The following is a 27,509-nucleotide window of genomic DNA, read 5'->3' as shown; positions in this document are numbered from 1 at the left end:
TACGAAAGAGAGGTTGAACAGGCTAGTAATAGGGGTTGCAACATTTTCGACAGATCATTTTAGAAAGAGAGGGTCCAGATTGTCTAGCCCGGCTGATTTGTAGGGGTCCAAATTTTGCAGCTCTTTCAGAACATCAGATATCTGGATTTGGGTGAAGGAGAAATGGGGAGGCTTGGGCGAGTTGCTGTGGGGGGTGCAGGGCTGTTGACCGGGGTAGGTGTAGCCAGGTGGAAATCATGGCCAGCCGTAGAAAAATGCTTATTGAAATTCTCAATTATAGAATTATAGTAGATTTATCGGTGGTGACAGTGTTTCCTAGCCTCAGTGCAGTGGGCAGCTGGGAGGAGGTGCTCTTATTCTCCACTGACTTTACAGTGTCTCAGAACTTTTTTGAGTTTGTGCTACAGGATGAAAACTTCTGCTTGAAAAAGCTAGCCTTAGCTTTCCTAACTGCCTGTGTATATTGGTTCCTAACTTCCTTGACAAGTTGCATATCACGGGGGCTGTTCGATGCTAATGCAGAACGCCACAGGATGTTTTTGTGCTGGTCAAGGGCAGTCAGGTCTGGAGAGAACCAAGGGCTATATCTGTTCCTGGTTCTACATTTTTTGAATGGGGCATGCTTATTTAAGATGGTGAGGAAAGCAATTTTGAAGAATAACCAGGCATCCTCTACTGACGGGATGAGGTCAATATCCTTCCAGGATACCCGGGCCAGGTCGATTAGAAAGGCCTGCTCGCTGAAGTGTTTTAGGGAGCGTTTGACAGTGATGAGGGGTGGTCGTTTGACCGCAGATCCATTACGGATTCAGGCAGTGAGGCAGTGATCGCTGAGATCTTGGTTGAAAACAGCAGAGGTGGTCTTCCTAAGCCAGGATTCAGACACGGCTAGGACATCCGGGTTGGCTGAGTGTGCAAAAGCAGTGAATAAAAGAAACTTAGGGAGGAGGCTTCTAATGTTAACATGCATGAAACCAAGGCTTTTACGGTTTCAGAAGTCAACAAATGAGAGCACCTGGGGAATAGGAGTGGAGCTAGGCACTGCAGGGCCTGGATTAACCTCTACATCACCAGAGGAACAGAGGAGGAGTAGGATAAGGGCACGGCTAAAGGCTATAAGAGCTGGTCGTCCAGTACGTCCGGAACAGAGAGTAAAAGGAGCAGGTTTCTGGGCGCGATAGAATAGATTCATGGCATAATGTACAGACAAAGGTATGGTAAGATGTGAATACAGTGGAGGTAGACCTAAGCATTGAGTGATGATGAGAGAGATATTGTCTCTAGAAACATAATTTTAACCAGGTGATGTCATCGCATGTGTGGGAGGTGGAACTAAAGGGTTGGCTAAGGTATATTGAGCAGGGCTAGAGGCTATACAGTGAAATAAGGCAATAATCACTAACCAGGACAGCAATGGACAAGGAATATTGACATGAAGGAGAAGCATGCGTAGCCGAGTGATCATAAGGATCCAGTGAGTAGTGAGGCTGGTTGGAGACACAGCGATTCAGACAGCTAGCGGGCCGGGGTAGCAAGCTAGCAGAAGGGCCTCAGAGGGACGTCGTGACGGGGGAAGTCTGTTTATAGCCTCCCCGTGTGGAGCCTCCTCGTGCGTTTACGTCGGTAGACCAGTCGTAATGGATTAGTAGGGTTCCGTGTGGTAAAGGGGACCAGTCCAATTGGTAGAATAGGTATAGTGGCCCAGGAAATTGTCCGATGGACCTATTCAGCCAATGACTTTCTGCTTGTATAGAGTAGGCCACTTCTCCAGGAACTTTGCAGAGGTTGCATCACCAAACATCAGACTAAAATCTTGCTCAATCTGCAGACAAGATGGAATAAGTCAAGACAGAACAGTAAACATTATGGTGTGGCACTATCGTCATGTAATATATCAGTCCTAATCAGACTGTTGTAGAACAGAACACAATTGTCCTGACAGTTTCAAGGCAAGGCAGTTGAAGATCCACATACAATTCCTGCTATGTCTTGGAATCTTGGAAACGCTGTGAATATTTCAGAGGACTTCACTGGGTCATGAACCATCTTTTGGCTATAGGCAAAGGTCTGCTTCATCTTCTCCTTTACAATTGCTTCATCAGCTGTATGCTTCATCAGTGCAACGGCCTCACAACACAGGCTTTCTGTTGTTGGACAGGTTTCCTCTCTGAAGGGGTCTCTATCAGCCTTTGGACCACCTGTAACATGGTGAAACATTTACAGATTACTGGGTTTGTCTGCTCTATACAAGTATACAATATTGTGTCATAAGATATGAAAAACAAGGCTCAGAAACTCTGCAAGGATGGCCATGCATGCAGTTATGTCACCAGATGAAAAGTAGGATTTATTTGACTCAGAAACAGAATTAATACTAAGACATACTAAAAGAGTAAGAGACTAAGAAACACTTGCTTATACAGATGTTCACATACAATTATTCTCTGTTCATGTGTCTGAATGAGACTAACTACAATCAAAATCACTTGGTCTTCTGTCGTCCCTCTGATGCTTCCCTTTGAACAAATGTCAGTCTCCATGCTAGATATCCACTCCCATCTTCTGCACTGTAATAATGCTCCTAAAGTGCACTGTAATAATGCTCCTAAATATCTTCATATTCATTTTTATCCTTAAAACTACAGATGCGCCCATAGATTAATAATTGCTCATTCAACAGGTCTGCCCCCTGCAGTGCAGAACTTAACTGGGCTTTTATACCACCAGAGTTGAGCTTAGGAGAGATGGCAGAGATGGTGGGCATAGAGACATGTTAATAGATATTTTGTTTAACCTGTCTGGGAACGGGGTTCCGCTAGAACGGGGTTCCCCTCGCCAACAGCCAATGAAATTGCAGGGCGCCAAATTCAATAAACAAAAATCTCATAATTCAAATTTCTCAAACATACAAGTATTAGACACCATTTTAAAGATAAACTTCTCGTTAATCCAACCACAGTGTCCGATTTCAAAAAGGCTTTTCGGCGAAAGCAGAACATATCATTATGTTAGGTCAGCAACTAGTCACAGAAAGCATACAGCCATTTTCCAACCAAAGAAAGGAGTCACAAAAAGCAGAAATAGAGATAAAATTAATCACTACCCGTTGATATTCTTCATCAGATGACACTCCCGGGACAACATGTTACACAATACATGTATGTTTTGTTCGATCAAGTTCATATTTATATCTAAAAACCTCAGTTTACATTTGGCTTTGCCTCCAAAACATCCCGTGAATTTGCACAGAGCCACATCAATTTACAGAAATACTCATAATAAACATTGATAAAAGATACAAGTGTTATTCACAGAATTAAAGATATACTTCTCCTTAATGCAACGGCTGTGTCAGATTTAAAAAAAACTGGTACTTACCTGGAATTGTTTAATAATTACACTCTAAAATGATTTAATTTGACTACTCGAGAGGAAAATAATTTTAACTCTGCAAAAAACACTCTCCAGTTTCTACTGTGTGCATACCTCGAGTAACAAGTGCTTGAGTATGAAGCAAAATCAATCAACCTATGTGTCAGGGAACCTACATAAGCTGTCTTAAAGTGGGACTATTAGGACTTTAGGGTTTCCTCCCTCCAGTCAATAAATATGTGTAAATCCTACTATAATGGTTGCTTTAAAGGGGAATGGCATTGCCCTGGCTGCCTTAACTCAGGAGCTTCTAGCTGTGTAGATTAGAAGCAGCAATTGAGGGGAGATGGAATACTTTCTGCAGCTGTGGAGCCTTTGAAAAAGGACTGTACCTTATATGATCAGTGGGTAATCAGTGTGCAGCTCCCAGGGCAGAGGTCAGAGATGCATGCCCACTTTGAAACACAATAGGCTGTGATATGCATGTGTTCAGCAGAGAGAGAGAGAGAGAGAGAGAGAGAGAGAGAGAGAGAGAGTGTGTTTGGTCGTGTATGCATGAAAGATGTGTGCCGCCCTCCGTGTGAATGTGTTTGTGTGTGAACGATAGAGATCTTTAGATTACGATCGTTACTGTTTTGATTGTTCTGTGATTAGTCGAAGTATTTTGACGCAGGTGCTTTTGCGCATGATATGCACGTATTCCACTACATCATATTTACTTTGAGACATTGACAGGCCCACAAGAGAAAATGGAGACATTCTTAACGTGAGCTATACGAGTTAGAGAAAAAACATAACAAATGATGTTTTCAAGGTTTCCTGATTCAGGGCCGAATCCTAACCGGAGAAATGCGTGTGTAGCTCAGACATTTGTATAAATGATGCATTGATGTCAATGGGAGCTTGGCACGGAAATTGAAGTTACGTACTTGGATCTCCAGTGAGGAACTCAGCCATCACTGTCTACCCAGCTTCAAGTGGACTAATGAAAGAAATACCAAAAGATCGTTTTTGGGTGGTATTTTCCCTTAACATTATGCATCAATTTCCTTAAAAGACACAGGTCCCTGGCAGTATATGCAGTGGTGAAAATGGGGAAACAAAGAGTAGTCATGCTATGTTGTAGCAATATGTATCCATTCATTGACCCTTGACATTGAATAAGGAGATGTGAGAACATACAGTCACAATTTGTATGTATTTTCGATGTTTATGGCTACCACTTTTCAAGTTTTGAAACTAATATCTAGCGCCACACACTTCTTTGCATTCCTGCCTCACATTCATCTTTTGTTATTGTGCGCCCATTCTGAGGTCGAAACTACTACTTAAAAAGGATCCAATTCACCAAGAGTCGAGGAAAGGTCTGCCTTCCTCTCTAGTTGTAATCACGCAGCAGCACTCAAGTCAAATTGCACATTTAAAATTGCACATTATTCCACATATTTTCCCTCATTGACTAATCATTGAAATAACAGAGTTGTTTTGGTTCTATATGTTATGTAACAATGACGTCATCTATATCCTCAACCTCAGGGGTTGAACTCAGTTACCCTAATGCACACATTCTTATGTAGTTACAGTTTGGAGTTTGTGCTACCCAAATGTCTTCAAAATAATCTACCTCATATGACCCCCTCCACTTGATTAGCAAGCAAGTATGTTTGTCACGAGCTGGAGCTGGTGTGTTGTCACAGTCCCACATATTTGCAAATTAGAATAGTACATTGGAAGCACACCATCCCCTGAAACACTAAATATTTTGTAATTGTTGATAAGACCAGTGGTAGTTACCTCACCTGCTTCACCGTGGTTATTTTGCAGTGAATAGCCATGCTCGAGATGAGATGAAGGCTCACAATATCTGTGCTTGGATAGCTAGGATAGTTAGGCATGTTTTTGCTTCTTACTGAATGTTTATGATATATGATCGTCCTCATTAGCCCCCCAGTTGTCTTCTGATAACTTGACTTTTGCTAGTTGACGTATCAGGATGTTTCCCGGGCTATTTTCTCTCAGCCAGCGAGACGGATGGACCACGGCAGGTGGAGGGGTCCATCAATCCTTTGTCTCTGACAGGCCAACCAGAGTTTAGCTAGCCCAACGGCGCTGTAATTACAAGCAGATGTTAACCTTGGTGTGGTTCCAGCGCTACACGAGTAATCCATTACCCCGTCAGAGTCAACGGGACTTGTAAAACAAAAACATAAAGAGTAAAAACAATGACGTAAAAAGGAACATTCCTTTGCTGCAATCTCTTAACACATCTCCCTCTTTAAAAAAAAGATTTTTCCTTGGCCACGGTATCAGGCGGTATCCCTATGCAAAATTGGGATTGGGAGGCCTATTTGGGATTGGGATGTTTCCTCCTCAGATGTGCGATGTGGTATCCTCATCTGAGAGGGTTGGAGAGCCGACCGTCATTTTCAAAGGCAACAGATGTTGCCGTTAATTACATGTGCGGACGGAGTGCATTTTCCTCCATTGAGATTTTTTGTTGTTGTTGTATTAATGGAGCCCAAGGGCCTGTCCTCTCTCTGTGGTGGGGATATGTTGGTGTTGGGGTGTTTCAAGGTTTGTTTTTACATGAATTTGATTCTATTTCATAATACCACATAGAATACACACGCAGTAACAATGGAGTTAGAAAATTGGAGGGGCGAGAGTTGGTGACAGGGACATCAGCTGTCACTGATTTCATCTGTTCACGATCACATTCGCATGGGGTTGTTGTTATAAAAAGAAATCCTCAAGTGAGGTCTGTAGCATACTGGTCAGTGGTGCGAGAAAGGTTGAGCAAAAGTTCACTTGGCAATATGAGGTGGTTGTCTTATTGTATGATGTATGCAGTTCCTTTAATACTCTGTATAACGAGTGATAGCCTACTGTACCTTCAGCATAAGAAACCATCACGTTGTTTAAAATGTTCTTGTAGATGGATCAAATTGGTTCATTTGTAAGGTTTGGATTCTCATTCTAAAGTTTGACCTCACATGATTCTGTACAGGCATATGCATATGAAACCACTTGAAAGGGACCAGAGTGGTGTCAATAACCTATTATTGTCCCGGCATTAGCGAGATTACGCATCGGCCCGCTGCAGTAGAGGCTGCTGAGGGGAGGACGGCTCATAATATTGTCTGGAATGGCACGAATGGAATGGCATCAAACCATATGTTTGATGTGTTTGATACCATTCCACCTATTCCGCTCCAGCCATTACAATGAGAACATCCTCCCCAATTAAGGTGCCACCAACCTCCTGTGGCCCACTAATTCATCTGACTGGTGAATTGCTTAGTTAGGTTCAGAGCATGCTGCATTGTTTGTTTGCTGTGGTTTAATGGGTGATGTCGTGATCTTTTGTCCTGCAACCAACACTATGGACAAGTGTTGTCAATACAGTCATATCAGAAGATTCCTATTCAAGTCAACATTATTTTTATACACTCTCTCACCCATTGAATTAGAATGACTAGAACGGACGTTCAAGTCGACATTCCAGGCGGCCATATTGAGCGTACCTCTATTTCTATGCTCTCACCTATAGGCTATGACTGTGTGTTGATCCCTAGAGTGACATCCTACACCTCATTTCTGGGCCCAGGTTCTCCTGGTCCTTTGGATCAGATGAATGTGTTCTCAATTAAAGCAGTAGGTTTGTACCCGCCAGGGTCTCAATAGAATGAATCTAATAGAGAGAGAGGAACATGTTGTCTTTGGCAGAGTGCCAACCAGGGCTATTGTGGCTTCCCGACTTTAAATTCACTGGTTTTCATGCGGACAGCGTGTTATGAAGATCACCATGAAATGTTCGATTGCATGATGTAGTTGAAGTTACTGTGCAGTTTGCTACCGCTGATGGTTGCTGAGTTGTTGAAGAGGATTTTAGGTCATTGCATTTAGCTGAGAAACGAGAGAGAGCGGATGGAACATTCCAGTTGGTCTTCTAATATGAGAACCCGCTCATTGATTCCACTGATGATGCACTTTCTTTACTATACGTCCATTCAGTGAGGTCGGTAGCGTGTGCAAGTTTAGCGATTGGGCATTCGTTCGACGGTTGCCATGGTGATGTTTTCTGCGTATCCCGGAACACTTGAGGCTCTGTGTATACGTTACCACGGAAACAAGCATATTCTTTTGCTTCAATTTGTGCAATTTGTCCTCGCTCATTGAACAGATTTTAAAAAGGCGCATACCGCCCACCTTATTAGCCGAGCCACCCCAAAGCTATTTCGAAAAGGGCTGCCCTGACAAACAGTAACACTCCCATACAATACATCACATAGGTATCTTGGAGAGAACAGAACCTATAGGTTGAATATTGTCATGAGTCAGTAGATTTTCTCAGCTCGGATTTGAGAGTCTGGAATAGCCATGATTGGATTAAGATGTTGATCCTCCCTCTATACATTCTATACTGTGCTTAACGAATGGTCAGTCTGCCTTTTAAGGCGTCATTGTAGACGTGTCCTGTAAATCACAGTACAGTAATAGCCTACCCTACGCGACAGTCATTGGTATGCTACAGTTAACCTTTCTCCTTGCAAGACTTTCACACTTTTCAACGAATTACATAAGCCAAGTTGTTTAAGTGATATGATTAGTCACAGCAGCATGGCAACCTGAATACGATTATGGTTAGATAACGTGTTTTCTTGCACATCATCTGACGATTGGTCGAATAGAGATGTTCAAAGCAAATGGAATAACTCGATTGCAGTACACAACCATTTTACAATTCTTTTCTCATCCCCGCTACTAAAACAAGCTCAAACATGATTGACACCTATGACAACGCGCTACTGAAAGGCAAGGTAAGAATCAACTTGCATACAGTAAGCTTATTTCAGCTCTATGCAGTTGGCAAGGAAGTTGAATTGAGTTCCTGATTTCACTGGGAAATCAAATGGAATTGATGTGTTGAGGACAACTCATTCTGAGTGACAGTCTGTACTCATCCTATTAGCAGTATCTCTGGCCATGAGGTCTACCTGTGTCAAGGGTAAACGTGTTTTCAGGCGCAGAGTGCATATGATAATATGTGAGTAGTGGAAAAAGAGATGTTTAAAACACACTAAGAGTGTGGAGGGAGGCAGCCTGGTCGGACCCTGTCTTTATATAATGAGAAGGCCATGTGTGGAGGACCGTGTGGGCCTCAGAGCTGGGGGGTGGAGCAGGAGTTGAGATGGTTAGCGGGTTTGGGAGATGTAGTTCCTAGTCAACTGTAGTCCTTAGCCAAGTGTGAAAACAGAGATTATGAAACACAAACTGACCAATATTGATTGGTTCTCTGGCAAAGGTTTACGGTACGTACAGCGGAGAGGATACAATTGGACAAGATCATTTTTCTTCCTGAGGTTGTTAAGGGAGCAGCCATAGTAGATATTTGACCCCTTTAATTCACCCAGTGGGTCATGGCTCTGACAAATATGTTGAATTGTTTTGTAACAAATTAGTTGTGTACACTAAGCACTGTCAAAGTCAACTGGCTTTCCTGTTTACTGTATTGTAAATGTGCTCATAGAGACTAGAATTAGAGTCTGAAGAGAACTCCCAAGTGGTGAGGAGGGAGCAGCATTTCTGAGGTACCAGCGTTCCATAGCCATTCCATACATGATCCATAGATGGACTCGGGGGAATTGGAGCTCAGGCATCGCATTCAGCCCCCCTGCCATGCCTAACAGCTCAAGAGAGTAGCAGCCCCTGCTTTTCCAGCTGTCCCCCCCCCCTTCAAAGGTCCCCCTTCCCTTCACCCCTTACGGCTGTGTCCTGAGTGTGCAACCAGTGGAGGGGACTGGAACGGAACGGGCTCCCTGCCACCACCAGTGGGGTGGGGAACTCACAACAACAGTGCTGTGGTTTCATCCATACAGGGCTAGACACTAACGACTAACTATTGGCGCGAGTGCATCTGGCTGTTCCTCTGCATGCTCGTTAGCTAGGAAGTATCAGGGCGGGTGAGAAGCCTCTGTCCTCTTAGTACAGCTGTGTAGATCTTCTATTTCCACCTCCTTGTTTTTCACTGTTCTGGTGGATGATGCTGTTGTTCCTCTCTGCTGGCTGGGGCGTTTTGGAAGCACAAGGTGGGTATTGTTGTATCTTTAAGCAGGAGTGAATTCAAAGTTGTTGCACAAAACTAGGCTTGCGTAAGAACAAATTACAAGCTAAATGAAGTTCTATGACATACTAAGGCCGGTTCAAGGAGGACTCTGTGTGTGTGTGTGTGTGTGTGTGTGTGTGTGTGTGTGTGTGTGTGTGTGTGTGTGTGTGTGTGTGTGTGTGTGTGTGTGTGTGTGTGTGTGTGTGTGTGTGTGTGTGTGTGTGTGTGTGTGTGTGTGTGTGTGTGTGTGTGCGTGTGTGTGTGTCAGATTTAAGACTTTGTGGCTGTGCCAGCTAGTGACCACTCTGCAGAGCTGCCTCCAGAACAAGATTCATGATGAACAACGCTGACCTGCTCTGATCTCTGGCTAATACATCAGTACTCTAGCTCTGTCCTCTCTCTTCACCAGCTTGTAGGGATGACAGAGGGGAATGTAGAACCATAGAACCAGGGATTGAGGTGATTTATGAGTTCATCTTGAAGCTCTTTGTGAGTTGCCTGCTAGTCAAGCCATCCACTCTCGTTCCTCCCCTTTCCCTAACCTGCCATATACAACCTGTCCGCTCCGCTATGTATATATACTGTATATACAGTGGGCTCCAAAATTACTGACACCCCTGCCTGGCAATGCACAAACAATACTTAAAAAAATATAAACAATATCATTTTAGAGATAAACTCAAAATACCAACATGTGAAAAATTCCACTTATTTAAGTTTATCTAAGTATTACGGAGCTATATTGAGCCATAACATCACTTCCTTTTTCACTAGGGTATAAAAAGGAGGTAACACGCATGCAATATCCCTTTGTCATCCAACACCATGAAGAAAAGAACTGGCAGTTCAAAAGGGACAGATGGTTGTAGACCTTCATAAATCTGGTAACGGCTACAAGAAGATCCACAAGCGATTGAATATACCACTCAGCACTGTCAAGACAATTGTAAAAAAAAAAAAAAAAAAAGATATGGAACAGTTGAAATCCTCACGGCTAGAGGACGCAAATGCATTTTGCCCAACAGGATAGGGAGGAGGATCGTGAGAGAAGCAGCAAAATCCCCAAGAATCACTGTGAAAGAATTGCAGGCCAGAGGTCTTGGGGTCGCCAGGTTTAAAAAAAGCACCATCAGACGCCACCTCCACAACCACAGGCTCTTTGGAAGGGTTGCCAGAAGAAAGCCCTTAATGACCCCAAGATACAGACGCAAGCTCTTGGAGTTTGCCAAACGTCATTTAAATTATGATTAGAAGAAGGTGCTCTGGTCAGATGAGACCAAAATTGAACGTTTTGGTCAGATACAGCATCGGCATGTTTGGCGTCGAAACAGAGATGCATACAAGGAGAGGCACCTCATACCCACGGTGAAATATGGAGGGGGGTCAGTGATGTTCTGGGGCTGTTTTAATTCCAGTGGTCCAAGGGGCACTGGTTAAGATTGATGGCATAATGAATTCCACAAACTATCAGGCAAATTTTAGCTGACAATCTGGTTGCCTTTGCCAGAAGGCCGGGTCTTGGCCATATGTGGATTTTCCAACAAGACAATGACCCAAAACATACCTCAAGATCCACACAGAAATGGTTCTGTGACAACAAAATCAATGTTTTGCCATTGCCATCTCAGTCGCCGGACCTCAAGCCAATCGAAAACCTGTGGGCTGAGTTGAAGAGGGCAGTTGATAAGCGCAAACGCAAGAATGTGAAGGATCTTGAAAGGATCTGCATAGAGGAATGGTCCAAAATCCCTCCAAATGTGTTCCTTAACCTTGTCAAACATTACAGGAAAAGACCATGCTGTTATCCTTGCCAGAGGTGGTTGCACTAAGTACTAAATGAGGAGTGACAATAATTATGAAACCTTGATTTTGGTGAAATGTATTTTATATTAAATAATTGTATGATTTTGGTGGGTTCCATTGAAACATTAATAAAGTACAGTATTTCTCACGTTGGTATTTTGAGTTTATCTCTATAATTATATTGTTTATATTTTTTAAAGTATTGTTTGTGCATTGCCAGTCAGGGGTGCCAGTAATTTTAGGGCCCACTGTATATACCGAGTGGCATAGTGGTCTAAGACACTACATCTCAGTGCTAGAGGCGTCACTAAATAAAATAAAATAAAAGTTTATTTGTCACGTGCGCCGAATTCAACACCTTACAGTGAAATGCTTACTTACAGGCTCTAACCAATAGTGCAAAAAATGTATTAGGTAAAGAAATAAAACAACAGGTAAAAGACAGGCTATATACAGTAGCGAGGCTATAAAAGTAGCGAGGCTACATACAGACACCGGTTAGTCAGGCTGATTGAGGTAGTATGTACATGTAGATATGGTTAAAGTGACTATGCATATATGATGAACAGAGAGTAGCAGTAGCGTAAAAGTGGGGTTGGCGGGTGGTGGGTGGGACACAATGCAGATAGCCCGGTTAGCCAATGTGCGGGAGCACTACAGACACCCTGGTTTGAATTCAGGCTGTAACACAACCAGCTGTGATTGGGAGTCCAATAGGGCGGCGCACCGGTTTGGCCGGTGTAGGCCGTCGTTGTAAATAAGAATTTGTTCTTAACTGACTTGCCTAGTTAAATAAAGGTTTGGGTATAATGTGTATATTTATGTTGTATACACATATTGAGACCTAGGTCTCAATATGTCGTCCCTGTTAAAATAAAGGTAAAAAAACGAAACAAATACTGAGCCTAAACATCCATCAGCTTTACTGACCTGGGCTTCTCTTTCAAGTTAAGGAGTGCGCCTTTAGGGCTTATTGCTCAGGCATAAAATGCTTTGGGTTGAGCTGGGGACGTTTGAATCTAAGGACAATCTGTCCCGATACTGTAACATCTGTTTGTGACGATAGTCGAGACTTGTCCATTCCTTTCAAGGTGTTGCAACTTTACAAACAACCAGCCTTCGATCATTATGGGCATCACGGTCAATTGCAGTGATTGCAGACCCATTCTTCGAACAGAAAATCTGACAACACGGTCAGGTTATGGTGACAGTATCAGTGATGAACGTGGTAACAGTGGAGGTAGTCTTAGGGGCTATAACCAACTCTCAAGCTAGCTACTTTAAGTAAGAACAGCTGATGCTAGCCACTAGCTGACAAATGTTCCTCTGCCAAGTGACAGAATAAAAATCTCTCCCCAGGGTGACTTCACCTGGAACAGCCTGTCAGGGCGGAGTGTACGGCTGACGCCGACGGCCATCCAGAGCCTTTCGGAGCTGGAGCGGACCTGGCTACAGGAGGTAGCCTTTAACAGGCTCCATCAAGACTATGACCTGGGCTGTCAGATCACCATCCCCAAAGGTAAAGTAGCGAGGTGTTTTTGTGTGCGTGTGTAAATGTCGTCTGTCTGACTTCCTTTCTAGTCCGTCCATCTGCCTGTCCGTCTGTCTGGTCATATGGCTAGTCAGTCTGTCCCTGTGCCAATGCTACAAGCATTTTCACAAACATATGCCATCAACATCCACCTTGGACCTCTCCGAGACCAACATCAAACTGTCTAGCAGACAACCGTGAACTTCCCCTCCACAGAGTGTGTTTGGGGAAGCTGTAAGCACTTATGATTTGAGATGTAAACCTCAGTACACATGTTTTCCTATACAGTACATCTAGAAGACTCAGGAGTGAACTTCCTGTCTTATGTAGTGTCAGTAAGACACTTACACATGAAGATGTGTAGACCTTTCCACTCAGTACCATAGGGCCGTAGCCTGCTGCTCTGTTCTAAGTCATGCTCTGTGGAGAGCTGTATATTAGCCAGGGCGTGCATTCCAGTCAAAAGTTCTACCTCTCCCCCGGATGATTTAATGCGTTTGTCTGTGTTCCTTATGAATTCCAGAACCCCTCAGGCATGTGTTACTGAGATATTTCAGCACACTGACTGTGGGTTTTGTTTATCTTGAGCCTGGGGTTGGGTTAGCCGGTGTTTCGCTGAGGCCTGGAGATCCTTGAAAAAATAGAGAAAAGAAAAGCAAATGGCTCGTTGGATTGTTTCACGAGTCGTTGGAGTGGGGAAGAGAGAGAGAACTGGAGATTCCTGGGATTACTGTCCAACTTTGCAGAGTCAACTGACAAGAATCCAAACCATTTCCTCTTCTCTCTCTCTCTCTCTCTCTCTCTCTCTCTCTCTCTCTCTCTCTCTCTCTCTCTCTCTCTCTCTCTCTCTCTCTCTCTCATACACCTTCCTCTCTCTTACTTTCTGTCACACACATACTGTCTCCCGCTCCCTTTCTCTCATAGCATCTCTGTCTCACCCCCCCCCCCCCCCCCGCTGTCTTTCTCCCGCTCCCTTTCTATTCTTCACTCTTGTTCTCTCATACTCTGTCTTTAGATATTCCATCATAACGATCTGTAGATATGTCAAAGCATAGTTTCTTAGCAACCTGTTCTATGTACCTGTACCAAGAACAGATTTGACTGAGTCAATGGGGAAAAAAACAATCCCTGTTAAGATTATAAACCAATCATAAAAGAGCATACCCACAGGGCACAGATGTCAATTTAACATCTATTCCACATTGGTTCAATGTCATTTCATTGAAATGACAGGGAAACAACGTTGATTCAACCAGTGTGTGCCCAGTTCATAACATCTCGACTGTTTTGAAGACAGATCAATCCACTGTTCGAAAATAGGTGCTCTGGCTATAGACACAGTTTTGAGGTATTTCCCCAATAAGAGTTCCAACCCCTGGTCCAAGCTGCCAGAGGTTTCCTGTGCATTAATCAACGTTCTTGCTAGGAGTCATAGATCTTGTTGACAGCTGACAAAACACTTCTTTCCCTTCCTCATAACGATTCAGTCCTTTTCAAACTGAAACTCATATTTGGATCCACACTAATTCAAAGCATGATGGGAAATTGTCCAAATAGTCCACTGCTGGTAATATCTTTTCTTGTTAAGTGGTGTGCTGTAACCTTGATATAACAGTATAAGAATATGCTATAAAATATATTTTACATTGAAGGGGCTCATTCTCTACTTTTCTCAGGGTTAAGTTTCACTTCCAGGATTGAGCTCAGGTGAACTGGAAGCCCTGATTCCTTATTATAAAGTGGGTGGTTTGAGCCCTGAATGCTGATTGGCTGATTCCTTAATAATCCCTCTTCACAGGAAAGCCTGAGGATCAAGAGGAAATGAGAATGTCCTATGTTTCTTTCCTCTTGATCCTGTATTGATGAAACCACTGGACCAGAGGCTGGAGACACTCATCTGTCATCTTTATCGCTACAGTGTTCTGATAACCGATGCTCTTTGAAGCCACTGGCTCGATCATCTCCAAAATGGCCGACATACATGCTACTGGAAGAGATCACCTAATGTGACAGCAGGCCATTGTGTGAGTTGTTATCAGTGTGTACAGATAACTGACAGTTTTCATTATTTTCTTTATCAGATGGGCAGAAAAGGAAGAAGTCGCTGAGGAGGAAGTTGGACTCTTTGGCGAAAGAGAAAAATAAAGATAAAGGTATATTGATGTGAAACCCTCAACATGGTTATCACTAGTTACCACATCCACAAAGTCATAAACCCTGCCCATTTCTTCAATTTCTCTTGTTAAAATTTTATTTAAACCTAACCTTAACCTAACCTAACTTTAAATTAACCAAAAGCAATTTTTAAATGTTTATTATTTTTATATAGCCAATTTTGACTTTGTGGCTGTGGTAACTAGTGGAAATCCCTCAACATGGTATTTTATGGAAAGACTAAGTGCTTTGTACTGTACATTTTCCTGCTGTGACAAACTGGTCAAATTAATATAACAGATCTCTAGGCTATGCAAGCAGCATCCTCCTTGGTAATGCAATTAACACTGTTTAACAAGGCAGACATTGAAAGCGGTCCCTTCACTATTGGTGCTTCAAAATGGACTAAGGAGGCATAAAGATAGTGGAAATATTGGAAGGATAATCATTGGGTGTCTTTTCAGATGCAAACTAGAACCAGGGGTTAGGGGGGAGCCCTCTAGTTTACATTTTTTCTTTGGATTTTTCTTTTTTCTTTTTATGCTGTCACTTACATTTATGAAGACGTTTTCCCAGTCCTGAACATTTAGTTTCCAGGGAAAACAGAACCTTGTCAGTCCCTAGCCCTACACTCTTAGAAGAAAGGGTTCCAAAAGGGTTCTTCGGCTGTTCCCATAGGAGAACCCTTTTTGGTTCCAGGTAGAACTCTTTTTGGTTCTGGGTAGAACCCACTGTGGAAAGGGTACTACATGGAACCCAAAAGGCTTTTTGCCCCAGAACCAAAAACGGTTCTTCAAAGGGTTCTCCTATGGGGACAGCTGAAGAACCCTTTAAGGTTCTAGATAGCACCTTTTTTAAAAGTGTAGCCGCAGCCCCAGGTGAATAGAAGAGTGGCTATGAAAACACAGACATATTTACTAGGGGAGGAGGAGGGATATATTTAGCAAAGTGGAGCGACTCCTTGTAAGGGGATTGGGCTGAAATACAGCCACTGTGTCTGCATCACAGACGGCATATTTGGCAATGTGATAACTACAGATCTGATAGAAGGTAACTCTCCAATAGAGATGGAGGTATAAACCACTCCAAGTATCTTACACATTTGCTCACAAGCTGTGGGGAACTTTCCTTGCAGTCAGTTTATTCGATGTAAACATGCATGTATGTCAGGTTCTCTTTGATGCTGGTGGGCAACGGTAACATCAACGTCAGCTCTGCCCGTTGTATACAGTACCAGTCCAAAGTTTGGACACACTTACTCATTCAAGTGTTTTTCTTTATTTTTTACTATTTTCTACATTGTAGAATAGTAATGAAGACATCAAAACTATGAAATAACACATATGGAATTATGTAGTAACCAAAAAAGTGTTAAACAAATCAAAATATATGTTATATATAGTAGCCACCCTTTGCGTTGATGACAGCTTTGCACACTCTTGGCATTCTCTCAACCAGCTTCACATGGAATGCTTTTCCAACAGTCCCACATATGCTGAGCCCTTGTTGACTGCTTTTCCTTCACTCTGCGGTCCAACTCATCCCAAACCATCTCAATTGGGTTGAGGTCAGGTGATTGTGGAGGCCAGGTCATATGATGCAACACTCCATCACTGTCCTTCTTGGTCAAATAGCCCTTACACAGCCTGGAGGTATGTTGGGTCATTGTCCTGTTGAAAAACAAATAATTGTTCCACTAAGCGCAAACCAGATGGGATGGTGTATCGCTGCAGAATGCTGTGGTGGCTAAATAAATCATTGACAGTGTCACCAGCAAAGCACCCCCACACCATCACACCTCCTCCTCCATGCTTCACGGTGGGAACTACACATGCGGAGTTCATCCGTTCACTTACTCTACGTTTCACAAAGACACAGCGGTTGATACCAAAAATCTCAATTTTGGACTCATCAGACCAAAAGACAGGTTTCAACCGGTCTAATCCCAGCTAGCAATGAAGAATCGGCCTAGAAGCGGCCCTCTTTCGGGGGGCTCGAACTGATTGAATCGGCCCGGAATCGGGTGTCGGACTCAGCTGTCTACTGGAATTCAGCCGACTTTGCAGGCATCTTACCAGAATCCCCCAGAAGCGGCCCGATGCAATTGTGCATCGCCTCATGGGTCTCCCAGTCGCGGCCGGCACGGGTCTCAAACCAGCATCTGTAGCAACGCAGTTTGCACTATGATGCAGTGTCTTAGACCTCTGCTCCACTCAGGAGGCTCCAGCCACAAAGTTTTTAATGCTAATCAATTGCCTTGCACAAAGTATCAAAATTATACATAAATACTACACAGGACTCATAAAGAATGTAATTTAAATGTTAATTGTATTTTTCATCACAGAAACAATGAGAAAATATGGAAAAATAATTAATGAAATGTTAATGATGTAAAGCAGCCCGTGTAATCATCTGCCAGAGAGTAGCCCCAATCGGCCCGAGCACCAAGTAATACATTTGGGCCAGATAACTCACACCGGAATCGGCCCGAGCTCAATCCCCGCATCCTAGCCATAAGTAATACTGCCGAAGGCGGCCCAGAATCAGGCCAAATGACGTTGGCCAAGTCTGACTCTCAACCGAGTCCCCCGACTTTCAGCCGGAATCGGCCCAGATCCACTGTGCTAGCTGGGATGTCTATTGCTCGTGTTTCTTGGCCCAAGCAAGTTTCTTCTTCTTATTGGTGTCCTTTAGTAGTGGTTTCTTTGCATCAATTTGACCATGAAGGCCTGATTCACCCAGTCTCCTCTGAACAGTTGATGTTGAGATGTGTCTGTTACTTGAACTCTGTGAAGCATTTCTTTGGGCTGCAATTTCTGAGGCTGGTAACTCTAATGAACTTATACTCTGCAGCAGAGGTAACTCTGGGTCTTCCTTTCCTGTGGCGGTCCTCACGAGAGCCAGTTACATCATAGCGCTTGATGGTTTTGCAACTGCGCTTGAAGAAACTTTCAAAGTTGTCGACATTTTCCGGATTGACTGACCTTCATGTCTTAAAGTAATGATGGACTGTCGTTTCTCTTTGCTTAGCTGTTCTTGCCGTAATATGGACTTGGTCTTTTACCAAATAGGGCTATCTTCTGTATACCACCCCTACCTTGTCACAACACAACTAATTGGCTCAAATGCATTAAGAAGGAAAGAAATTCCACAAATTTACTTTTAACAAGGCACACCTGTTAATCGAAAGGCATTCCAGGTGACTACCTCATGAATCTGGTTGAGAGAATGCCAAGAGTGTGCAAAGCTGTCATCAAGGCAAAGTGTGGCTACTTATATGTAGAACATATATTTTGATTTGTTTAACACTGTTTTGGTTACTACATGATTCCATTTATTTTATTTCATAGTTTTGATGTCTTCACTATTATTCTACAATGTAGAAAATATAAAAGATAAACCCTTGAATGAGTAGGTGTGTCCAAACGTTTGACTGGTACTGTATGTAAATAATTCATCACAGCAGCAGTCCCATTCTCAGTTTCTCATGTCATGTAAACTCACTGTGGGAGAGGTCGGCGGTCGATGAAACATTCCCCTGAGGTACTGGGTTAGAAACATAGTGGCTGTGAACATGCAGGCTGCCAAATGCTTTGTCATTAGGGTGTGTGTGTATGTATTTATGTGTGAATGCCTGCATGTGTATGTGTGTGTTTAAGTAAACATTCTCAAAGTGTGTGGTTGTAGAGAGAGTGGACTGTGTCACCTAGCATACAGTATATGGTTGTTTTGTACATGATTACTCGCTTACTCTCCCTCCCTACTTCCCTCCCTCCCTCTCTCTCTCTCCCTCCCCCTCTCTCCCTCCCCCTCTCTCTCTCTCTCTCTCTCTCTCTCTCTCTCTCTCTCTCTCTCTCTCTCCCTGCTTCCATCCCTCTTTCTCCCTCCCTCCCTCTCTCCCTGCTTCCTTCCATCCCCCTCTCTCCCTCGATCTCTCTCTGCTTCCCTCCCCCATCCCTCTCTCTCCCCCTCTCTCTATCCCAGCTGTCCTGTGTTGTCTCAAAGCTCTGGCTCAGTCTGTCACCAGAGTTGGACATATGTGATGATGTGGCATGTGCTGTGGTCCATTGGGTTGATGTGATTCCATACTGGCCTCTGGAGCAGCCTCTCTCTCAGCTGTTTAGACAACCATAGTAAATTAACTTTCTTACATTTGGGTACACATTGCATCAAACTCACTCCTGAGAGGGATCTGTTTACAATGTAGCCTTCTACCACCGCACTGCAAAAACAGAATGTGTTCGGGGACTGAAACAGAAGTCTGTCTGGGTGATGGCTTTGTCTTGTGATTGGGTGGACCTTGGGTTTGTGCGGCCCAGAAGATAGATTGTCATCCAATGTCAACAACGGTTTCCATATTGAACCTAACATGGCTTAACATTTACTGTATTCTGTATCTCTCTCGGTTCTGGTTTGGAGACGCACTTGCTAAAGGCTGTAACATTAGTTGATTTTAGTGTGCTCATTTTGAGTACGCAAACTAAAATAGTTTAGTTTCTCTCCTAGACAGAGAATGAGAACAGGTCTAGAGTAGTGCCAGATCACACGGACGCTGTTAATTGAGTTTACGAGACTGCCGTGAGCCTGTTCTAAAAATGACTTGTAGCTGTGCAGGCTTTATTGTTCACTGGGATCAAAGACCACCTGGCTAATGTGGTGGGCTTACGTGCAGAGAAGTCTTAAACTGACGTACTGTTAAGAAATGGTTCCTTGTTGACTTATTTATGGGATAATATAGGCTGGATGAGACGTTTTATGAGATTTAGTTTAATCTGTTTAATTCGTAGCATGTGTAGTAATCTCTTTTTGGCGTGTTCATCGAAACACAGATGGTCTTGAAATGTTTAATTGGAGATTTGTTTCATGTTGATAATCCTGAGCTGCGATAAACCAATTCTGTAAACAGCATTTTTTTTGTTGCCTAATCCCTTCTCTTTCCATTGTGTGAATTGAATTTCAATGAATCCCTTCTCTTTCTTTAGTGTGAATTGAATTTCCGTTAATCCCTTCTCTTTCTGATGTGTGAATTGAATTTCCATGAATCCCTTCTCGTTCCATTGTGTGAATTGAATTTCCGTTAATCCCTTGTCTTTCTGTTGTGTGAATTGAATTTCTCTTTTTTTCTCCCTTGTCTTCCTTCCCTTCCTCTCTATCACTCTGTCTCAGACATGTCAGTCATGTCTCTTGTGTTGTCTCTTAGTCACTATGATAACAATACATTGTTAATATTGTTTATATATATCGGGAGCTTGGGACTATAAGGTTCTATCTGCAAAAAGGTGATTCTGAGATCATTGGCTTTGAAGTTCCAAACCCTCATTTGTGTCAGTAATTTGTATCTTATATTCTTTTGAACTTAATATGAATTGGGATATTTAGAGTACAATATACTGTAGGTAGAGAACGTTGATCAGAACAAGGCTATGTCAATAACATTTTGACAAAAAGGCAGGTTCTACCTGGAACCAAAAAGGGTTCTTCAAATGGTTGTGCTATGGGGACAGCCAAACAACCCTTCTAGGTTGCATTTTTTTTTCTAAGAGTGTACTGTCAGGGACCTGTCTCTGTTAGGGGAATTGATACATCTTGTTAAAGCAAAATACCACCCATCTTTCATTAGTTCACTGTTGTTTTTCATTAGTCCACTAGAAGCTGGGTAGACGGTGATGGCTGAGTTCCTCACTGGAGATCCAAGTACGTAACTTGAATTTCCGTGCCAAGCTCCCATTGACATCAATGCATGATTTACACAAATGTCTGAGCTACACACGCATTTCTCCGGTTAGGATTCGGCCCTGAATCAGGAAACCTTAAAACATCATTTGTTATGTTTTTTTTCTCACTCTTATAGCTCACGTTAAGAATGTCTAAAGTGGCCATCCCATTCAACTGTACAATGAATGTCATTGTTTGTATTGCTGTCTTTTTTACTTTATTTTTATTGGAAAATAAAAAACATATTATTATAAAAGAATGTCTCCATTTTCTCTTGTGGGCCTGTCAATGTCTCAAAGTAAATATGATGTAGTGGAATACGTGGATACGTGCGCAAAAACACCTGCGTCCAAATATTCAATGAGTAATCACAGAACAATCAAAACAGTAACGATCATAATCTAAAGATCTCTATCGTTCACACACAAACACATTCACACGGAGGGCGGCACACATCTTTCATGCATACACGACCAAACACACACACACTCTCTCTCTCTCTCTCTCTCTCTCTCTCTCTCTCTCTCTCTCTCTCTCTCTCTCTCTCTCTCTCTCGCTGAGAATATGGTATTTACATTCCTCTCTCTCTCTCCCCTTCCAGAATGCATCCCCCAGGCTTTCGGTATGGCCCTGTCCCAGGTAATCGCCAACGACCGGACCCACAGGCAGCGCCAGGACGGCCTGCGTCAGGACCCTCCTCACAGGGAGGAGCATAAGGACCCGTCGGACCTGGTGTCGTCCATCCTGCAGTTTGCCACCAAGAGGTCCACCAATAAGGAGCTGTCCAGCAGTAACTCCTCCCTCAGCTCCACCTCGGAGACAGCTAACGAGTCCACGTCGCCCAACACGCCCGAGGCTGCCCCGCGGGCACGCAGGAGGGTGAGGGTCTCCCCCCACACGCCTACTGTACCAACTCCATGCACACACTCCATCATTGTGCGTGTGTGTTTGTGTGTGTGTCTGTGACCTCAAGTAGACGTCAGCTTGATAATGCTCTCATTGCGGTCTGCAGGGGGGCATGTCGGTGGACTCCATCACAGACCTGGACAATAACCAATCCCGCCTGTTGGAGGCGCTGCAGCTCTCTCTGCCCGCTGAAGCGCCCAGCAAGAAGGAGAAGCACCGGGACAAGAGGCTGAGCCTCAACCCTATCTACAGACAGGTGCCTCGCCTGGTGGACAGCTGCTGCCAGCACCTGGAGAAGCATGGTACGAATGAACACAGCCCCTCTCACTGACCACACCTGGGGCCTGTTCAGTAGGGCACAATATAGCAAAATGTTTTGCAACGGAAAACAAAAACGAGCGCAGGTAGCACCTCCCTGTTTCAAAACGTTTCCTATGTGCTGGACACGGCTCTATTAATGTGGTCAAAATCCTGGTCTTTGTCAGGGATCACTCACCCGATCTGACCCTACAGGGTGCAGTCTGTTGGAGTTTCCAGCCCCACGTCTTAACCCCGCCCTGCACTGCCCAACCAGCCCCACATCTTTACCCCGCCCTGCACTGCCCAACCAGCCCCACATCTTTACCCTGCCCAACCAGCCCCACATCTTTACCCCGCCCTGCACTGCCCAACCAGCCCCACATCTTTACCCTGCCCTGCACTGCCCAACCAGCCCCACATCTTTACCCTGCCCAACCAGCCCCACATCTTTACCCCGCCCTGCACTGCCCAACCAGCCCCACATCTTTACCCCGCCCTGCACTGCCCAACCAGCCGCACGTCTTTACCCTGCCCAACCAGCCCCACATCTTTACCCCGCCCTGCACTGCCCAACCAGCCCCACATCTTTACCCTGCCCTGCACTGCCCAACCAGCCGCACATCTTTACCCTGCCCTGCACTGCCCAACCAGCCGCACATCTTTACCCTGCCCTGCACTGCCCAACCAGCCCCACATCTTTACCCCGCCCTGCACTGCCCAACCAGCCCCACATCTTTACCCCGCCCTGCACTGCCCAACCAGCCGCACGTCTTAACCCCGCCCTGCACTGCCCAACCAGCCCCACATCTTTACCCCGCCCTGCACTGCCCAACCAGCCGCACGTCTTTACCCTGCCCAACCAGCCCCACATCTTTACCCCGCCCTGCACTGCCCAACCAGCCCCACATCTTTACCCCGCCCTGCACTGCCCAACCAGCCCCACATCTTTACCCTGCCCTGCACTGCCCAACCAGCCCCACATCTTTACCCCGCCCTGCACTGCCCAACCAGCCCCACATCTTTACCCCGCCCTGCACTGCCCAACCAGCCCCACATCTTTACCCCGCCCTGCACTGCCCAACCAGCCCCACATCTTTACCCCGCCCTGCACTGCCCAACCAGCCCCACATCTTTACCCCGCCCTGCACTGCCCAACCAGCCCCACATCTTTACCCCACCCTGCACTGCCCAACCAGCCCCACCTCTTTACCCTGCCCTGCACTGCCCAACCAGCCGCACATCTTTACCCCACCCAGCACTGCCCAACCAGCCCCACCTCTTTACCCCGCCCTGCACTGCCCAACCAGCCCCACATCTTTACCCTGCCCTGCACTGCCCAACCAGCCCCACATCTTTACCCCGCCCTGCACTGCCCAACCAGCCCCACCTCTTTACCCTGCCCTGCCCAACCAGCCCCACCTCTTTACCCTGCCCTGCCCAACCAGCCCCACATCTTTACCCCGCCCTGCACTGCCCAACCAGCCCCACATCTTTACCCCGCCCTGCACTGCCCAACCACCCCCACATCTTTACCCCGCCCTGCACTGCCCAACCAGCCCCCCATCTTTACCCTGCCCTGCACTGCCCAACCAGCCCCACATCTTTACCCTGCCCTGCACTGCCCAACCAGCCCCACATCTTTACCCCGCCCTGCACTGCCCAACCAGCCCCACATCTTTACCCCGCCCTGCACTGCCCAACCAGCCCCACCTCTTTACCCTGCCCTGCCCAACCAGCCCCACCTCTTTACCCTGCCCTGCACTGCCCAACCAGCCCCACATCTTTACCCCGCCCTGCACTGCCCAACCAGCCCCACATCTTTACCCTGCCCTGCCCAACCAGCCCCACATCTTTACACCGCCCTGCACTGCCCAACCATTCCCACATCTTTACCCCGCCCTGCACTGCCCAACCAGCCCCACATCTTTACCCCGCCCTGCACTGCCCAACCAGCCCCACATCTTTACTCCGCCCTGCACTGCCCAACCAGCCCCACATCTTTACTCCGCCCTGCACTGCCCAACCAGCCCCACCTCTTTACCCCGCACTGCCCAACCAGCCCCACATCTTTACCCCGCCCTGCACTGCCCAACCAGCCCCACATCTTTACCCCGCCCTGCACTGCCCAACCAGCCCCACATCTTTACCCCGCCCTGCACTGCCCAACCAGCCCCACATCTTTACCCCGCCCTGCACTGCCCAACCAGCCCCACATCTTTACCCCGCCCTGCACTGCCCAACCAGCCCCACATCTTTACCCCGCCCTGCACTGTCCAACCAGCCCCACATCTTTACCCCGCCCTGCACTGCCCAACCAGCCCCACATCTTTACCCTGCCCTGCACTGCCCAACCAGCCCCACATCTTTACCCCGCCCTGCACTGCCCAACCAGCCCCACATCTTTACCCCACCCTGCACTGTCCAACCAGCCCCACATCTTTACCCTGCCCTGCACTGCCCAACCAGCCGCACGTCTTTACCCTGCCCTGCACTGCCCAACCAGCCCCACATCTTTACCCCGCCCTGCACTGCCCAACCAGCCCCACATCTTTACCCCGCCCTGCACTGCCCAACCAGCCCCACATCTTTACCCCGCCCTGCACTGCCCAACCAGCCCCACATCTTTACCCCGCCCTGCACTGCCCAACCAGCCCCACATCTTTACCCCGCCCTGCACTGTCCAACCAGCCCCACATCTTTACCCCGCCCTGCACTGCCCAACCAGCCCCACATCTTTACCCTGCCCAACCAGCCCCACATCTTTACCCCGCCCTGCACTGCCCAACCAGCCCCACATCTTTACCCTGCCCTGCACTGCCCAACCAGCCCCACATCTTTACCCTGCCCTGCACTGCCCAACCAGCCCCACATCTTTACCCTGCCCAACCAGCCCCACATCTTTACCCCGCCCAACCAGCCCCACATCTTTACCCCGCCCAACCAGCCCCACATCTTTACCCCGCCCTGCACTGCCCAACCAGCCCCACATCTTTACCCCGCCCAACCAGCCCCACATCTTTACCCCGCCCTGCACTGCCCAACCAAGATGATGTAGAAACAAGGCAGCAGTGTCTGGCCATTCATTCCTGACACTCAGTGAACCGACTTTGCAATCCTTCTCAACGTCGACCCCTGGGCTCACCCCCCCCCCCTACCCCCCCCCCCCCCCCCCCCACCGCTCTCCCGCAGTCTTTAAATCCTCACTTGCTGGACTGAGCATTAGGAGCTAAAGTTCTCTAAGGCGTGAATGGGCCACAGTAGCACTGGTTTAGGTTTGATGGTTCATGATGTCTGTGTTGAAAGGAGGCTTATGGCGGCTACGTCTTCACGTCTCTTCCATCTGTGATTATTCGGCTTGAGTGTCTCTTTGGCCAGTGGAGGATGATGCTCACTTACGTCCTCCGCTGTTTCTTCCGACAGGGCTACAGACGGTGGGGATATTCCGAGTGGGGAGCTCCAAGAAGAGAGTGAGGCAGGTGAGAATCTGGGAGAGGCACTCTTTGATACTTCTCACACATTGCTGCACAAAGCTGTTGTTTCAGCTCACCGTGAGTGGTCGGCGACACCTTATAACTTAATTAATCTAATTAGTAGGTGATCTTGTATTGTTAACTTAGTTGAAGCATCGATTGTCATGAACTACACATTTTATTAATTGGCTGTTCTGGTTGACTATATGGTTTTATAAGTACTTTTTTCTTTACAGGGGCCCATGCTAATTACATTATATTTCTGCATACTGTGATATAGATAGAAGTTATTCAAATTCAGATATATTGACAGAATATATTTATATTCATGCATTGGTTTTGATATTGCCGCCGCTTCGGAGAATACACACCCACTTAGCATTAGTTCAGCGTATGTTATTAAAGGAAGCAGAGCGAATTAACTTGTCCCCGGCTGAAGAGCCAGGCTCCTCTGTAGTCGTGGCCCTGCTCTACAAAGGGACGCAGTCGAGCCTTAATACCATATTTATAATTCAAGCAGGGCTTTTAGCATTCATTTCCATCCCAGGGCCTATATTCAATTTCCATCCCAGTGCTGATCTAGGATCAGATTAGCCTTTTATATCATAATGAATCAGATTACATGGACAGGTATGTTTTGCCTATATCGTCCTAGTGTGGTTTCACTCTGTAGTCTTTTTTTGCTCGCTATTAATTTTTTTCCCTCCTTTTTTTTATGTCAGTTGAACATTTGCTTTTGGTTATTGTGACAGAAAACTCCATTCGTTTTAGTGTTTTTTTTGGACAATGTCTTTGTTTAAAGGAGATTTGAGTGTTTTCTGAGTTCTGTTCTCCGAGTTTGGACTTCTCGTGTTCTCTGTTTGCGTAGCTCATATGCAACGCTCACAATGGCAGATCTCAATCTTTCATTCAAGTCAGCAAAAACAAGCACTGGTGCCAGACAGTTTCAGTCTCAGTCTTAAATGGTGTTGTTTCCGTTCTATGATGGGGAATTTCTTTTTATTTTCAACATCTCACCGTCTGAGGGAATACAATGCTATCAGCGCGTTGAATCAAAATGTCACCACGTGAGACAGTTTACAGACTAGATCATCGACATCACTTAGAGATCGTATTTTCAAAGTTACTTAAATCTCAACCATCTCTCACTTCAGGAAGTACCTATATTAGTAGGCTACTTCCTGCCAACATTTAGATCTGTAACAAAGTTTTTTTTAAATATAAAACACAAGCTATAATCAAACTTCGCTATAATGCTTAATCAAATACAATACTTGGTTATAATGCTTATCTTACTGGACTAAGTGGACCCATTTCAATCCTGAGTAATGCTAGGGGTCAGATTGTGGAGGTAGCAGGTTGATACAGTATGGGAACAGAACCGGTTGGACCAGGACTACCTGTGAGAATGTTTTCACCACCAAGGTCACACCTGGTGTGTGCATACCTGTGTATGTCTGTGTATATCTGTGTATCTGCGTGTCCCCGTAATGTGTGTGGAATGTATTTATGTGAATATGTTTGAGTGTTTCTCTGAGTTCACTTTCTAACTGTAGTCGCTATAAGCAGTAAAGTATGTGGACTACACAGTATATCTCATGTTCTGTTTTACTCTGTCTCTTAGCTGAGGGAGGAGTTTGACCGGGGAGTGGACGTCCAGTTGGATGAGGAGCACAGTGTCCACGACGTGGCCGCGCTGCTCAAAGAGTTCCTCAGAGACATGCCTGACCCTCTCCTCACCAAGGAGCTCTACACTGCCTTCATAAACACCATGTGTGAGGAAACATCAACTTCACTACTTATGAATACTACTCTCTGTGTGTGCAGTAGTAGACTCACTCTTTTTCCTAGGCCCAATCACCTTGGTTGGCCTCTTTCAGTAGGACACACCCTCAGATTGCACTAAACCCACACTTGAGTGTATACTTCAGTCAATGACACACAGACATGCTGTATGCTCTGTAAATGTTGGGCTTTAGCCTACCAGAGTGCACACATTGTGCCAAATGTTGTGTATGTGATTGTCGTTGTCTACATATTTGGCTATGTGTATGTGAGAGTGTGACATATTTATAATGATTTAGACCGAATCCTCACTCTTAACCCCTGACATCTAACCCCTGACCCCTGTCCTGTTCCTCTGTAGTGCTGG

General features: G+C 45.5%; 1 protein-coding gene across 1 annotated transcript in view; it reads left to right on the top strand.

Moving 5' to 3' along the window:
- Nucleotides 1–27,509, top strand: part of LOC120051306 (rho GTPase-activating protein 6-like) — a 93,084-nt gene that overhangs the window by 58,929 nt on the left and 6,646 nt on the right. Inside the window, exons 2-7 of the mRNA XM_038998118.1 lie at nucleotides 12,641–12,800; nucleotides 14,894–14,965; nucleotides 21,283–21,560; nucleotides 21,694–21,889; nucleotides 25,308–25,363; nucleotides 26,982–27,132. Of these exons, the coding sequence (XP_038854046.1) occupies nucleotides 12,641–12,800; nucleotides 14,894–14,965; nucleotides 21,283–21,560; nucleotides 21,694–21,889; nucleotides 25,308–25,363; nucleotides 26,982–27,132 (913 nt within the window). The remainder of the gene's footprint in view (nucleotides 1–12,640; nucleotides 12,801–14,893; nucleotides 14,966–21,282; nucleotides 21,561–21,693; nucleotides 21,890–25,307; nucleotides 25,364–26,981; nucleotides 27,133–27,509) is intronic.

The sequence above is a fragment of the Salvelinus namaycush genome, chromosome 7, assembly GCF_016432855.1.
Source record: "Salvelinus namaycush isolate Seneca chromosome 7, SaNama_1.0, whole genome shotgun sequence".
NCBI classification, from domain to species: domain Eukaryota; kingdom Metazoa; phylum Chordata; class Actinopteri; order Salmoniformes; family Salmonidae; genus Salvelinus; species Salvelinus namaycush.
Note: the sequence above shows the minus strand (reverse complement) of the source record. Positions and strands in the feature narration are given on the sequence as shown.